This window comes from Eschrichtius robustus, chromosome 3, assembly GCF_028021215.1.
Source record: "Eschrichtius robustus isolate mEscRob2 chromosome 3, mEscRob2.pri, whole genome shotgun sequence".
Lineage (NCBI taxonomy): Eukaryota > Metazoa > Chordata > Mammalia > Artiodactyla > Eschrichtiidae > Eschrichtius > Eschrichtius robustus.
Genome location: NC_090826.1, coordinates 143,906,257 through 143,922,544, shown reverse-complemented (window position 1 = coordinate 143,922,544; position 16,288 = coordinate 143,906,257). Strand labels below are relative to the sequence as shown.

The following is a 16,288-nucleotide window of genomic DNA, read 5'->3' as shown; positions in this document are numbered from 1 at the left end:
ACAAACAATAAATGCTGGAGAGAGTGTGGAGAAAAGGGAACACGCTTGCACTGTTGGTGGGAATGTAAATTGATACAGCCACTATGGAGAACAGTATGGAGGGTCCTGAAAAAACTACAAATAGAACTACCATACGACCCAGCAATCCCACTACTGGGCATATACCCTGAGAAAACCATAATTCAAAAAGAGTCATGTACCAAAATGTTCATTGCAGCTCTATTTACAATAGCCAGGACATGGAAGCAACCGAAGTGTCCATCGTCGGATGAATGGATAAAGAAGATGTGGCACATATATACAATGGAATATTACTCAGCCATAAAAAGAAATGAAATGGAGGTATTTGTAATGAGGTGGATGGAGTTAGAGTCTGTCATACAGAGTGAAGTAAGTCAGAAAGAGAAAAACAAATACAGTATGCTAACACATATATATGGAATCTAAGGAAAAAAAAAAAAAAGGTCATGAAGAACCTAGTGGCAAGATGGGAATAAAGACACAGACCTACTAAAGAATGGACTTGAGGATATGGGGAGGGGGAGGGGTGAGATGTGACAGGGTGAGAGAGTGTCATGGACATATATACACTACCAAATGTAAAATAGATAGCTAGTGGGAAGCAGCCGCATAGCACAGGGACATCAGCTCAGTGCTTTGTGACCGCCTGGGGGGGTGGGATGGGGAGGGTGGGAGGGAGGGAGATGCAGGAGGGAGGAGATATGGGAACGTGTGTGTATGTGTAGCTGATTCACTTTGTTATAAAGCAGAAACTAACACACCATTGTGAAGCAATTATACTTCAATAAAGATGTTTAAAAAAAAAATCATAATTATGAGAAAGTGTTCTGAAGTCAAGCACATTCAGGAAATATAGTGACTCTTAGTCATCCATGCCGGCTAATGGAATGTAACTACACAGAGAGGTTAATCTTCTAATGTTTAAACCACAATAAAATATATTTAGCAAACCAACCTATGTAAACACAATGTAGTGTTTGATGAGTAATAAAGGTATTTTAGGATTTTGTGCTATCTTAGGTTGATTATTCTTAACTAGGTATACAGATACATTGATGTGCTAGACAGTTAAGATTTTAAGCTGACAAACTTTAAATCACCAAATACTTAACTGAGTACTACTCTTTTCCAGAGACAGTGCTAGGTAGGTCAGTTTGGGGGGATTTTTTTGGCATCTACTCAACTGATTTCATTAACATGAAATATTATAAAGGAAGGTTATTTTTTTTAATGTATATTGTTTTTGATATTTAGAATTATTTTGTATTTCACTGGAAATCTTTTTTTTTTTTTGTAATTTTAGCTTCTGCTGCCAAACCACCTAATGAAATTTTGAAAGAGGCAGACACAGATGTACAAGTTTGTCCCAACTATTCTGTACCTCAGAAAACAGATTCCTATTTTAATCCCAAAATGAAACTAAATCGGTAAGTAAATTGAAAACAGGGTTATGGGATGTTTCAGATAATTACAGATGTACCTTTTCTTAATCTTTCTGTTCTAATATATCAAAACTTAAAACTAGGTATAGATTGAAAATCATTTATTTTAGCATTTTCTCAGAATGATTGTTTTCTCTCTTTTATTCTTCTACCAAACCAATTTCTTTCTCAGAGAGTAAAATAGGTCTAACTTTATATAATTAAATGAACATATTGGGCAAGTTGGGCAAGTTTGTGGGCAAGTTTTATTTATAAAATCATTATTCATAGTGAATACTTGTTAATAAAACCCAATTCGATTTGTAGTTTAATTTCACAAATTTTTAAGTTCTTGTACTGTTAAGTAAGGAATATTAGGTCTCTTTCCAAAATAGTTTGCATAGTAAATAGGAGCCCCATATCTCACTATTCTTAAAATAAAATCTACAATGATGAAACCATGGTGCCGTAAAATTGTTTGATTGTTATACTTTCTTCTAGGCAGCTCATATTCTGTACACTGGCTGCTTTGGCTAAGGAACGAAAACCTTTGGAATGTCTAGATGCCTTTGGAGCTACTGGTAAGTAGTGAAGCCTTTTTGGAACCCCACTTTATCAGATCTGTACAGTATCTTTTCTTTCCCTTTTTTTTTCTTGTTGTTTAGCCACTTTGAAAACTAAGGGTTTGTTTATATCATGTGAACCTAAAGAGATTTTTTTCCCAGTTTTATTGAGAAATAATTGGCATACATCACTGTACAGGTGTACACGTTTGAGGTGTACAGCATGATGATTTGCTTTACATATACTGTGAAATGATTACCGCAATAGGTTCAGCTAACATCCATCATCTCATGTAGATACAATACCATAAGAAGAAAAGAAAGAAGAAAAAATATTTCTCCTTGTGATGAGAACTCTTAGGATTTACCCTCTTAACGTTCCTATATACCAGTGTTACCTATACGTAGTCATCATGTTGTACATTTCATCCCTAGTACTTATTTATCTTATAATTGGAAATTTGTACCTTTTGCCCACCTTCCAGTACAGTATCTTTTCTTAGGAAATTTATATGGATATCATATGTAGCAAAATATTTTGATATAAAAAAAAAATCCAAGGTAAATTTTTTTATTGTGGAAAATTTTCAAATATATACAAAAGTAGAGCATATAATAAATGAATCCCTTTATATCCATCACTCACTTCAGAAATTACCAATTCATACTCAGTCTTGCATATGTATTCCCATGCACTTTCCCTCATACCTCATTCCCCCATTCTATATCCCCATTATTTTGAAACAAATCACAGATCATTTCATCTGTAAATATTTCAATGGGATATGTAAAAGACAAGGACTTTTTAAAATTAAAACCCATATACCATATCACACCTAAAAAATTAAGAATAATTCTTTAATATCATCAAATGTTTAGATATGCCTAATTATTTCATAATTTTTTAAAATTCAAATCAGAATCCAAAGACTATATTTCAATTGTTTAGTATGTCTCTTAAGTCTCTTTTTAATCTATATTACCTTCCATCATTTTGTGTGTATGTGTGATAATTATTTGTTGATATAACAGGTCATTTGCCCTGTAGAGTTTCCCACAGTCTAGATTTTTGCTGATTGCATCACCATGGTTCATATAAGATGAACCATCACATGATTCCTCTATCTCTCGTATTTCTGGTAGTTGGATCTTCAGGTTTAATCAGATTCAGATAGGCTTTTTTTTTTTTTTTTTTGCAAGAGTACACATTTACTGTGATCAGTTATCAGTTGGTGTTTGGTTGTCTCTTTTTTGTGATGCAGTAAATATTGCTTACTCATTAGGCAGTGGGGTAAGGTGAAATTTTAAAGATTGAGACATTTTCCCAAAAGGACTTAACGGTAGAGAAAAGATAATGGAAAAAGTAGAAAATTTCTAAGAAGCCACTTGTACCTAATCCACGTCTTACTTCTTAAAGGTTATAGGAGTGTATTCTTGGGAAGTTTGTACCAATAGGATGAAAGCATGACTTAGCTCTACTTAAGTTCCTCTCCTCAGGGAGAACTAGTGGTTAAAAACATGGACTGTGGAATCAAACTGGCTGCATTCAAATCCCAGCTTTATAACATGGCAGCTGTCTAACCACAGGAAATTTATGCTTCAGTTTCCTCATCTATCTAAAGGAGGGTACCCACCATAAAATAATATGAAATTAGGTAAATTAATACATGTAAAGAAATTGGAACAGTGTCTGGTATATAGCAAATGTTATAAAATTATTCAGTATCATCATTATTGTATTATTACTACTTCTACTACCATCATCATCATCATTAGTAATGTCTCTGTAAATATGGTAAAAGTGATGAAGTAGTGATTTTAAGCTGATCACATCCTCTGAGCCAGTTGGATTTTTTTTTTTTTAATATTTGTTTGTTTATTTGGCTGGGTTGGGTCTTTGTTGCGGCATGCAGCATATTCATTGCGGCATGTGGGATCTTTTGTTGTGGCACTCGTTGTGGCGCACGGGCTCTTCGTAGTGGCACGCAGCCTTCTCTATAGTTGTGACATGCGGGTTTTCTTTTCTCTAGTTGTGGCGTGGGCTCCAGAGCACATAGGCTCTGTAGTTTGCGGCACGCAGGCTCTCTAGTTGAGGCGGGTGAGCTCAGTAGTTGTGTCGCGCGGGCTTAGTTGCCCCGCGGCATGTTGGATATTAGTTCCCCCACCAGGGATCGAACCCACGTCCCCTGCATTGGAAGGCGGATTCTTTACCACTGGACCACTAGGGAAGTCCCACCAGTCGGATTTTAAATTTGAATCAATTTTTACTCCTTTTCCTGCCACTGTCCCCACATACACTCAACCACCAGATCTGTTCTAATTTTTCTTTTGTATTATGACTCATACTCCTTTTCCATTCCATATCCACCAATGTAATGATTTTTGGCAATGATATCTCTCCCACCCAGTCTGTCTTGTATGCTACTGCAAACAGCCCTTCCTCTGAAACACTGAATTGATAATGTTACTTCTCAGTCAAAAAAATCATGCATCTTTATTGCCTAAATAGAGTTCAGCTTCTCAGATTGCAATTTAATATCCTTTATAATCTGACCCAACCTACTTTTCCAGATTTATTTCCCAGCATTTTCCCTGACACAACTTCTCTCTCTTTTTCTCTCTCTCTCTCTTTTTACATGCAATAAAATTTATTAAATATCTATCCTAGACTGGGTACTATATATGTTTCTTGATAGTGGAGTCATTTTTTTTTCCTCCAGTTTTATTGAGATATAATCAACATATAACATTGTATAAGTTTTAGATATACAACATAATGATTAGCTCTATGTATATATTGTAAAATGATCACCAAAAAAAATTAACATCCATCACCTCACATAGTTACAGATTTTTTTTTCCGTTTTTATGAGAACTTTTATGTTCTGCTTTCTTAGTCACTTTCCAATAAACAGTACAGTATCATTAACTGTAATCACCCTGCTATACATTATATCCCTAGAACATATTTATCTTATAACTGCAAGTCTGTACCCTTTGACCATATCCACCCAGTTCTCCCACCCTTCCAGTCTCCACCTCTGGCAGCCACAAATCCGATCTCCATTTCTGTGAGTTTGGTTTTTTTAGATTCCACATATAAGTTAGATCATACAGTATTTGTCTTTCTGATTTATTTCACTTAGCATACTGCCTTCAGGGTCCATCCATGTTGTCTGAAATGGCAGGATTGCCTTCTGTTTTATGGCTGAATGGTATTCCACTGGGTATATATATATATATACCACATATTCTTTATTCATTCATCCATCTGTGGACACTTAGATTGTGTCCATGTCTTGGCTATTGTAAATAATGATGCAATGAACTACTCTTTTTTTTAACCTGAAATCACTAAAACTATCATTTAAGTAAGATCTTCTCAGCCTTTTCTTTTTAATGTGCCTTGGTAAACTTAAATCAAGCTCATAGCAGTCATTTTGTGTGTTTCCCCATCTCTAAAACGTGGATAGGGACTTCCCTGGTGGCGCAGTGGTTAAGACTCCGCGCTCCCAATGCAGGGGGCCCAGGTTTAATCCCTTGTCCAGGAACTAGATCCCACATGCATGATGCAACTAAGAGTTCGCATGCCACAACTAAGGAGCCAGTGAGCCGCAACTAAGGAGCCTGCCTGCTGCAACTAAGGAGCCTAAGTGCCACAACTAAGAAGCTGGTGAGCCGCAACTAAGGAGCCCGCCTGCCACAACTAAGACCCAATGCAACCAAATAAATAAATGAATATAAAATGTGAATATTAGAACTTACTTCACAAGCTTGTTATAAGAACAGGAAAATATATGTAAAGACCACGGCACATAGTAAATGCTAACTTTTTACATTTATGAAGCACATGTAGGGAGAAGATGGTTAATACTTCCCGTAAATAGGGGTTTTTCTACTCCATACTGGCTAGGCTTGTGTCACCATCTCCCACTGTGTAGTGAATGTCCCTTATGACTCAAGTCCAATAGGAATAGAAAGCCTGTGAGAAGGGCCCTCTTGGTCTCAATTCCTCTTGGTCATTTGCTTACACATACAAAGTTGTTCTTTTTCATTCACAATGATGCTATTGTGCAGTATTTGAAAAGCACTGATCCAGGAAAGTTGTTTTCATGTTTTGGTGCATTAGGGTAAACTTCAGCAGGAGGAGTTCCAACTACCCATCTTCCCTTCAAGTAGAGTAACTGCACTCTTACTCATATTGTATATTGGGTTTCTCTGTAAGATTTTGTTTCAAAAAGTATTCCATTGTAAAAAGAAAAAAAAAAAAATCCTACCAAAGCCCAAATAAAGAACATACATGGATATTTTATTTGAACATGGATTATAGAAAAGTGTTTTACAAACTATTAATGGAAATCTGTTAGACACATTTTCTTGTGGTAAATTTTCTTCAGAGGCATTTTAGTGAGAAAGTAGAATAAGAATTACTTATGAAAGTATTAAGATTTTGAAAGAATTGTTTTTGTTATTTATAAAATTATATTCTTTATTATTATTATACTACTTTTTTTCTTTATTACAATTTAAAAACTCACTTTTCCTCCAATTTCTCCCAAGGGATAATGGGATTACAATGGGCAAAACACCTTGGAAATGCAGTCAAGGTTACAATTAATGATTTGAATGAAAACTCTGTGACGTTGATTCAGGAGAACTGCCATTTAAACAAATTGAAAGTGGTGGTGGACAGTAAGGAAAAGGAAGAGAGTGATGATATTCCTGAAGAAGGAGAGGAAAACTTTGGTAATATTAAGGTGACCAAAATGGATGCCAATGTACTGATGCATTTGAGATCTTTTGATTTCATGTAAGTGAAAAAAATTGTGTCTTTCTAAACTGACTTGGATTTGGCGGGAGGCGGGGTAGGGAGGGGGCCGTTAAAAATTAACATAGTTTGTCACTGTTTGTTTATTTAAATTAATACAGTTTTTTGGCATTGGCCTAAGGAATGCAGTAAGAACATTTTCTAGCATTTGAAATAAAATGCCCGGGCATGACAATTTCCTCTAAGCCTGATTTATTTTTACATGTCTAACATATCATATGATCGTTTTATTGCTTACTTTAAAAACATAATTATGTATTTAAAATAGATTTATGAAGTCCTTTTGAATCCATGGAATTTTGTCATTAGAAATAATGACAATGGTATTATTTTGGATACTAGTATGATTTTAAATAAGTCTATATTCTTTCTGATTTTAGACACCTAGACCCTTTTGGAACATCTGTGAACTATCTTGATTCTGCATTCAGAAATATAAGAAACCTTGGCATAGTGTCAGTGACTTCTACAGATATCAGTTCTTTATATGCCAAGGCACAACATGTTGCCCGGCGTCACTACGGCTGTAACATTGTCCGAACTGAATATTACAAGGAGCTAGCAGCGAGAATTGTTGTAGCTGCAGTGGCAAGGTACCAAATGGCCAACAGTGTACCTTGTCTGGGTATACGATAAAAAGAAATAATATTACAAGAAGTGTTTATTTCATTCTTCAAAATATGCATGAAATACAAATTCCGTATTCCATATATGTAATCTTGATTTGTTTGGTAATTTTATGTTATGTTAGAATGTGATTTAAAAGCTTGTGCCTAAAATAGTTTACTCTTCAATTTAAAATGTTATTAAAATAATTAAAGTAGTAAGAAAGGAAATATTGAAAGTTAATTTCAAATCAGTTTATTTCAACAATGTAGGGGACAGCACCATGAAAAAGGAAAGCAAAGACTGTTTTTTGATTTAGAAACAATCATTTTTTAATGTCCATTTCATCTTTTATTTATGTAGTTTAAAAAAAATGATGGCTTATAAACTTGATTCAAATCAGTACATACAAAGTTTAAGTTAGTTTAGAACTGTAGAGGGAAAACTAAGTACATAAATGGTGTATCAAGCAGAATTTAATCCAAAAGTATATAAAAGTAATAATGGCAAGGACTTTGCTTATTCATTTTTCACTGACTGTTCAGTTCCTGCATGTAGTTAGTACTCAATAAACATATATTGTTTAGAGGAAGCTTTTATAGAAAAAAGTAGATAAAAATAAAGAAAGATGGTTGTGATGACAAGAAACAAAGTGACACTGAAAACCAGAGAATATTGAGAAGATATCATAAGGGAAAACGTGTAGTTACTAAAATCCTGCCAAGCATCCTATATATCCTGTGTTTCAATTTGTGTAGAAGTTATAGTAATGATCTTTTAAAATCACTGCTACTAAGAATTGAATTTTCCTTATTTTCCCATAACCCATCCATAGTTTAGTGTCCAAGTTAGTATTGTCAGTATAATGCCAAACAAAGGAAAATGATAAGCTCCCAAAATAACTTTAAAAAATTTTTCCAGAGCTGCAGCCCGATGTAACAAAGGCATAGAAGTACTGTTTGCAGTGGCTCTGGAACATTTTGTATTGGTTGTTGTGAGAGTTTTGAGGGGGCCTACTTCTGCAGATGAAACAGCCAAGAAGATTCAGTACCTAATCCATTGTCAGTGGTGTGAAGAGAGAATTTTTCAGAAGGATGGTAATATGGTAGAAGGTAAATTCAAGTTTCTTTTGACTGTATATCCTGTTTAATTTATGTATAAGCCTCCAATGAATAAGCCTTTATCACATCCCTAATTATACATATTGTTGTCCTTTGATTTTAAAGATTACAGTGCTAACTTTATTTCCTATACTGGATTTCCTTTCATCAACAGACAAGACATTCGTGTGAGTTCATTAAAATCATTTACTCATCATAATTTATGCTCTCTAGCCCTGCCCTCTGTTGAAACATCTAGAAATAACTTAGTTTCCACTGTCACTAATTTTAGGAACATTAAGTCAGATTACCTCTTTGTCTAGGATGTTTCAAATCATTAATTCTATAAAAATAATTTTCATGTTTCTGACTGAATATAAAAGCCATCAGTTATAAAATTCATTCAGTAAACATTTATTGAGCCTCTACTATATGCCAGGCCTGGGGAATCAAGGAAAAAGATGTGGCTTGTGCCCTCATCAAGCTGTTTCTATTTTGCTTTTCTGGGACATAGAGTTGCCCATTGTTTTCTGTTAGGTTCTTGGCATTTTTTAAATATGGATTTTTAAGAACTCCTTTATATACTAGAGTTTAACCCTTATGATATGATACGATAGTTGCAGATATTTTTTCTCATTTTGTCACTTGTGTTTGCATCTTTTTTTTACCTTTTCATGCAGAAGTTTTTCATTGTTGCCGTTGTTAAGTTAATCAAACTTTTAATGTACTCTGGATTTTGTCTGTAGTTGGAAAGAGCTTTCCTATCCTATATTATTCAAGGAAGGTTATGTTTCATTGAATAGTTCACCTCTTCACTGATTTGAGACTACCATATTTATCTTATACTGAAATCCCACATGTATTTGAGTTTGTTTCTGGATTTTCTATTCTTTTCCAGTGGTTGGATGTTCATACACCTCTATCCCACTGTTTTGATTACAGAAGACTTTTAGTGTTGTTTAATATCTGTTAAGACAATCCATTCTCATAGCTCTATTTTCAGTGTTCTGACATTGGATCCTTTTTTTTTGGCTTAACAAAAAATAAATAAATAAACCAGTTGGTGGTTTATCTTGATCACATTAAGGAGGATAGAGATATTGTTACGGTTTTGAAGCTTCCTAAGAACCCAGTATGCTTTTCTTTTGTCCAAGAGTTAATACTTCTGCTACAGTGTTAATTGATAGTAGGAATGGAGGGCATCCTGTCATGTTCCTTGTTTTAGTTCCCTCTGGTGCTTTCTGGTTCATACTTGAATCTGAGATACCTATCATTTATCATGTTGAGAAAGTAACCTTCATTTACAATTTTACTATGTTTTATCACGATGTTGAATTGTGTCACATGTTTTTTCAGCATCTGTGGAGGTGATTATATGGTATTTCTCCTTAGATCTATTAATTTGATTAATTGTAATAAAATTTCCCAATATCAAATCATTCTGACTTTCTAGAATAAACTACTCTGTCAGGAAGTATTCTTTTATTATGGATTCTATTTACTAATTTTTTAAAGGAGTTCTGTTTCAATAGCATAAATAAGATGGTATATAGTTTTCCTTTTTAGAATAATTTTGGTTGGGCTTTAGAATTAGTTTAAATTCCCTTCAAAAAGAATTTGGAACCTTTACAGTTTTTTCAATGCTTGGGAACAGTTTAGCTAGCATCAGAATTATTTGTTTACTAAAGGGTTAATAGTATTCACTCAGCTTTTCTAATTTATTTGCATAGAGTTGAGCCAAGTGATGTCTAATGATTCTTTCTAATTTCTTTGGTTTCTATGGTTATATTCTCCTTATTTTTTAAAGTTTTAGTATTTGTCCTTTCTGCCCTTTTCTCTTAACTATATTAGATACTGATTTATCTAGTCTGCTGTTTATTTTCTTAATGTTTACTTTTGTAGTAGCAAATATGTATATGTTTCTGTAATTTGGATTTATCAGTTTTAAGTAATATACTTTGGCTTTTTGGTAACATAAATGAGGTAATAGCCTGCCATTTTCCATTTTCCCTTCCTAATTTTTGTCCATTATACCATTTTTATGTTATATGTAACATTTATATTCTATTTTGCCAGTATAATCCACACATTAAATATATTCAGTGCTCATCATCAGTGTTCTTGCCATAATTTCTTGAATTATCTGTTGGCTAAATTTAACTTTCTGAGTTTAGTCAAGAGGGTTCATGGGGAAAATACTCTTTGACTTCTTGCATGTTTAAAGCTCCCTGTTTATAGCTTTATACTTAAAAAGTTTAAAGAGTTCGAGTGCCTTGTCGAAATTCTTTTATTGTCTTCTATTACTGAATATTATTGTAACTTTTCCTTCTTTTATATGACATAATTATTTTGCCTGGCTGCCCAGAGGAATATTTATTTTTGAAATACTATGTTCTAACCTTATTTTTAGGATCAGTTTTCCTAATCATGGCATCCCCTTTCATCATGTAGCTTCAAATATCCTTTCATTTCAAGAAAGCTTTCTTAAATATTTTTTAATTCTAATATTTGTCTTACCTTGTACTATTATGCGTGTGCTCTCTTCAACCTGTCTTCTTTAACTATCATTTTATCTAAAAATATTCGTATATATTTATAATTGTTGTATCATCTTTGGCTCTTTTGTCATTATGAAATGTCTGTCTTTATCCCTGATATTTCTTATCTGAAAGCCTATAGTCTGATATTAATATAAATACCACTCTCATAGTTACTATTTGCATAATATATATTTTTATCCTTTTAGTTTTAATCTGTGTCTTATTAGATCTTGCTTTTTTATCCAATCTGATTGTTTCTGCCTTTTGATGAGAGTGTTTAGACCATTCATATTGAATGTAGTTATTAAAATGTTTGGCTTTTCAGCACTTTTACTATTTGTTTTATATGTATCTCATGTCTTCTGTGTTCCTCCTTTGCTGCCTTTGTAGTGTTAAATATTTTTTTACTGTCATTTTAATTAATTCCTCTGTTGGTTTCTTAGCTATGTTTTTTCCAGTTATCTTCTTAATGGTTTCTCCAGGGATTATAATATATACCTTTAACTTATCTTGATCTACCTCAGGTTAATACTGACTTAAGACTGGCAAAATGTGGCAACTTTGCTCTAATTCTATTTTTCTCTCACCTCCTGTGCTATTTCTGTCATATGTTAATTACATCTACACCCAGTCCAATAATGTAGTATTATTTTTTAAATCTTATGAGTTTAAAAGAAAATTAAGAGAAGAGACACACACACATATCTTTCATAGTTACCCACATAATTACCTTTCCAGTGCTCTTTATTCCTTCCTTTGGATTCAAATTACTCTGTAAAATTTCCTTTCAACCTGAAGAACCCCCTTTAGTATTTCTTATAGGGTGAGTCTGCTACAACAAATTCTTCTAGTTTTTGTGTACCTGGGAATGTCTTTATTTCACCTTCTTTTTTGAAGGATAGTTTTGCTGGATGTAGAATTATTGGTTGATAGTTTTTTTTTTTCCTCTCAGCACTTCAACTATGTCAGTCCAGTGCCTTCTGGCCTCTATTATTTCTGATTAAAAGTCAGCCATTAATTGTATTGTTTTTTTGTTTGTTTGTTTTTAATTAATTAATTAATTAATTTATGGCTGCACTGGGTCTTTGTTGCTGTGCGCGGGCTTTCTCTAGTTGCAGCGAGTGGGGGCTGCTCTTCGTTGCGGTGCGCAGGCTTCTCATTGCAGTGGCTTCTCTTGTTGCGGAGTACAGGCTCTAGGCTCGCGGGCTTCAGTAGTTATGGCACACGGGCTCAGTAGTTGTGGCTGGCGGGCTCTAGAGCGCAGGCTCAGTAGTTGTGGCGCACGGGCTTAGTTGCTCTGCGGCATGTGGGATCTTCCCAGACCAGGGCTCAAACCCATGTCCCCTGCTTTGGCAGGTGGATTCTTAACCACTGCGCCACCAGGGAAGTCCCCATTAATTGTACTGTTGTTCCCTCATACTTGATAAGTTATTTTTCTCTTACTGCTTTCAAGATTCTCTGTGTAGCTTTCAGCAGTTTAATTATGATGTGTCTGAGTGAGTCTCTTTGTGTTTATCCTACTTGGCATTCAGAGCTTCTTAGGGCCTTAGATCATTGTTTTTTATCAAATTTGGGGCACTATCTTGCTTCTCCAACCTAAACCTTTATCACTTCAAACTGAAGACAAATATCTTCTGTAATTACTAATCATGGATTAAAGGAGTTATATAATCATAAGCTGTTTCAAGTACAGTTTTCTAACCAATCCCTTTAACAGTTGTCCTAGAGCTACTCTAGTGTCATTCATCCTTGCTTTTTAGGTTCATATAGCCCCTAGGCTATTTCTGCCTTTAATAGCTATTCTCCCCAGTGGGGTTTTCTTCCAGTAGTATGATCTCACAGCTTGTAGGCTTTCAGAAAGCACTGAATGATTTGGGATGTGTGATGACTCATCTATTTTCCAGCGCTATTTAGGAATTTTTCATAAAAATATATTTTCTATCATTTCTAGAGATTTGGAATAAGAAGAGAGGACAGGTTTAAATGCTCAGTCCACCATCCTAATCTTGGTTTCAATGCAACAAAATCAGAGTAGTTACAGAATCCACTCTGGCTTTTTAAAATATAGATTTCATAAATACCTTGATGAAACTTTGAAAAGTTTTGGTCCTCCTGGATAATCGGTTTAGTGCCCTATGGTTTCTTTTCTGTTTTTTCCTAGTTCAGTTTTCCTTTATGTAAGAAATAACAGACACCTTCAGTGTTTAAAAGGGTATCAGTAATGTGAGTTTCCCTCAATAAAAAAGAAAAAGAATCTCAGTGTTTTTTACCTCATACCCCAGTGTTACAGACGGTGTTCCTGCCCTTAAAATCATGAATCAGTTCTTTCTTACATGGAGTTTATTATCCTTTCATATCTCACCATGTGTGTTTTACAGTATCAACAAGTAACTAAACTCAAATACACTCTGTTCAGATGTGATCCTGAATCCATAAAAACCTAACATCTTTCCCTCTCCATCAGAAGTGCTTCATGTTGTTGTATAATTTTAGACTGTTACTACAGTGGGTTTTTTTCTTTTTTTTTAATATTTTTTTAATTGACATATAGTTGATTTACAGTGTTATGTTTATTTTTGCTGTACAGCAAAGTGACTCAGTTATACACATATATACATTCTTTTTTATATTCTTTTCCATTATGGTTTATCCCAGGAGATTGGATATAGTTCCCTGTGCTATACAGTAGGACCTTGTTGTTTATCCATTCTAAATGTAATAGTTTGCAACTACTAACGCCAAACTCCCAATCCATCCCTCCCCCTCCCCCTGATTAAACATTTTAAAGGATTTTTTACTTAATAAATTGCTATGAAGCAATATGATTTGTTGTCTGCATTTTGTCTTTAATCATACAGGACTTGCAGAGTGTAAATGATTATGTCTTTCAAAAAAGTCAGGTCACTTAGAATTTTTTATGTTTATCAATTAATAATACATAATTTAAAAAGTCAGATAGTTCCATAAGTCTTATTAATAAAATAATGATATCTGCCCCACTCCCTAAAGTCAACAGCTAAAACCTCACAGCTGTTTCTTCTAATATTTAAAGTCTTTAATGTTTAGTGTCTTCCCTGTTTCTAAGTAGCATGCTTATACTGCCTGTAACTTCCTTTCATGGAAGAAGAGTATTCAGCATCTCAAGCCAGCCCAGTCACATGCATGTACTTCTCCTCTCCAGTGTTGGCTTAATCAATATTCAGTGTTTACATTTTTATAAATATAAAAATATTGTTCACAAGTCACATTGGTTATCTATTACTGTGTAACAAATTACTCCAAAACTTAGTGGCTTGAAACAACTTTCATTATCTCATAGTTTCTCTGAGTCAAGAATCTGGGTATGGTTCAGTTGGGTCCAGTAGCTGAGGGTCTCTCACAGGCCACAGTCAAGGTGTTGGCCAGGGCTGCAATCATCAAGGCCTGACTGGGGAAGGATCTGCTTACAAGCTCATTCACATGGTTACTGCTTGTCATGCAGTCCTCTTCATACTCACAGGATAGCAGCTCACTTCGTCGGAAGGATTAAGCAAGAACCAGAGAGAGAAAGGAAGGGAAGGAAAGAGAAAAAGAGAATATTGCCGTATTCTAGTACTAGAAATGAGTCTCTAGATCCAGTGATCTCACATTCAAGAGGAAGGGATTATAGAAGGGTATGAATGCCAGAGACAGGAATCATTGCTGCCTATCTATGTTAGAAGGCTGCTACAACACAGATGAACCAGTTAATATGCTGTAATAACATTTCTTTTTTTATACAACTCTTTGCTTACTCTGGAATTAATAATTACTATGTATTTGTCACCTTTTGTGTATATACTTTTCATAATCCATAATCCAATTCCAGTGTTCCTGTGATTTTGGTTAAGAACATCAAGTAATCTTTGGGTTTCATTTCATTTCCCTGGAGACAGTCCTCCTGCTCTAGTTTGGGTTGTTTTCTAGGTCTGCTGAGAGCTGTTGCCCTAGGGCTTCCTTTTAGACCATCATAATGGAAATTTTCTTTGGCTTTCTCCTTCTGATGAATTTCCTATATCTTAAATCTTATGTATTTTCCACTTTTCCTTCTTTACTTTCGCCTTTTGAAACTACACTTTTTCCCATAGCTTCCTGAGGATTGCATGGCCACGTACAGAAGCCTAGGTTGGAACTCATTTTTCCTCAGAATGTTTAAGATATTATTCCATTGTCTCCTAGGCTCCAATATTGACAAGTCTGCTATTGTTCTTATATATATAGTCCTTTGTGTTTTTTTCTCTGAGTGCTCCTAAAATATCTCTTCTTAACCCAGTATTCTAAAATAACTTCATGATGTGTATGAATTCATCTTTTTTAATTCAATGTGCTGGACAATCTGTGAGCCCTTAAACTTGAGTTCTTCAGTTCTGGTAAATTTTTTTCTATTATTTCTTTGATAATTTTCTTCTCTCAAAATATCTCTCCTCTCTTCCTGGAACTCATTTTAGTTATATGATGGATCTTCTAGATTAATTCTCTAATTTTTTTTATATCTCTACTATTAATTTATTTGGCATTTAGTTCTACTTTATAGATTTCCTTGAGTTTTATTTTCCAACTTTCCTGCTTAAATTTCTGTCATACTTGGTTCATTTCCAAGAGTTATTTCATATTTTTTCATTGCTCCCTTTTTAGTAGTATCCTATTCTTGTTTCAGAGATGTAAAATCTAATCTTACCTCTCTAAGACTATTGATTACAGTTGGGTATATTTTATATTTAAGGGAGGATAGGGTTTTTGTTTTGCTTATTTTTGTATTGTTGCCATTATTTTGTTTTAGTTCTTCTCTTTCCTATTTCTCTTTTGTAATTTTGTTCTCTGTCATAGTATATCTCAAATGTCTAGTGGTCTTTAGTTTTCCGTGCTGAAAGTTACGTGGAAGTACTTGCGGCAGGGCTTATAAACGGATAGACTTTACTGTAATGAGAAGGCAGTCTGCCTTTTCACTACAAGAACCCCCAAATGCCAGTCAGTCAGTCAGTCTGTGTGTGTGTGTGTGTGTGTGTGTGTGTGTGTGTGTCTCTTTTCTCTTGGATTGGTATTTCTATAGAGGAATCTTGCAGGCTTCTATCAATCAGCTTTCTAGGAACCATGTTGAGGAAGTAGACTGGAAGGTCTTACCATTTGTACAGACTTTTACTTAGTCCCTTTCTTTTCATGTCTCCTCACTCTTAACTGTGACTGATGTCCC

General features: G+C 34.4%; 1 protein-coding gene across 4 annotated transcripts in view; it reads left to right on the top strand.

Annotated features, from left to right (window-relative positions):
• Positions 1–16,288, top strand: part of TRMT1L (tRNA methyltransferase 1 like) — a 42,243-nt gene that overhangs the window by 17,075 nt on the left and 8,880 nt on the right. For 3 of the 4 annotated variants that reach the window (XM_068541404.1, XM_068541405.1, XM_068541406.1), the window contains exons 6-10: positions 1,325–1,448; positions 1,944–2,023; positions 6,566–6,815; positions 7,214–7,426; positions 8,361–8,551. In XM_068541404.1, the coding sequence (XP_068397505.1) occupies positions 1,325–1,448; positions 1,944–2,023; positions 6,566–6,815; positions 7,214–7,426; positions 8,361–8,551 (858 nt within the window). Of the gene's footprint in view, positions 1–1,324; positions 1,449–1,943; positions 2,024–6,565; positions 6,816–7,213; positions 7,427–8,360; positions 8,552–8,665; positions 8,728–16,288 lie in introns of all 4 variants that reach the window. The other variant, XM_068541407.1, reaches the window with a different exon arrangement.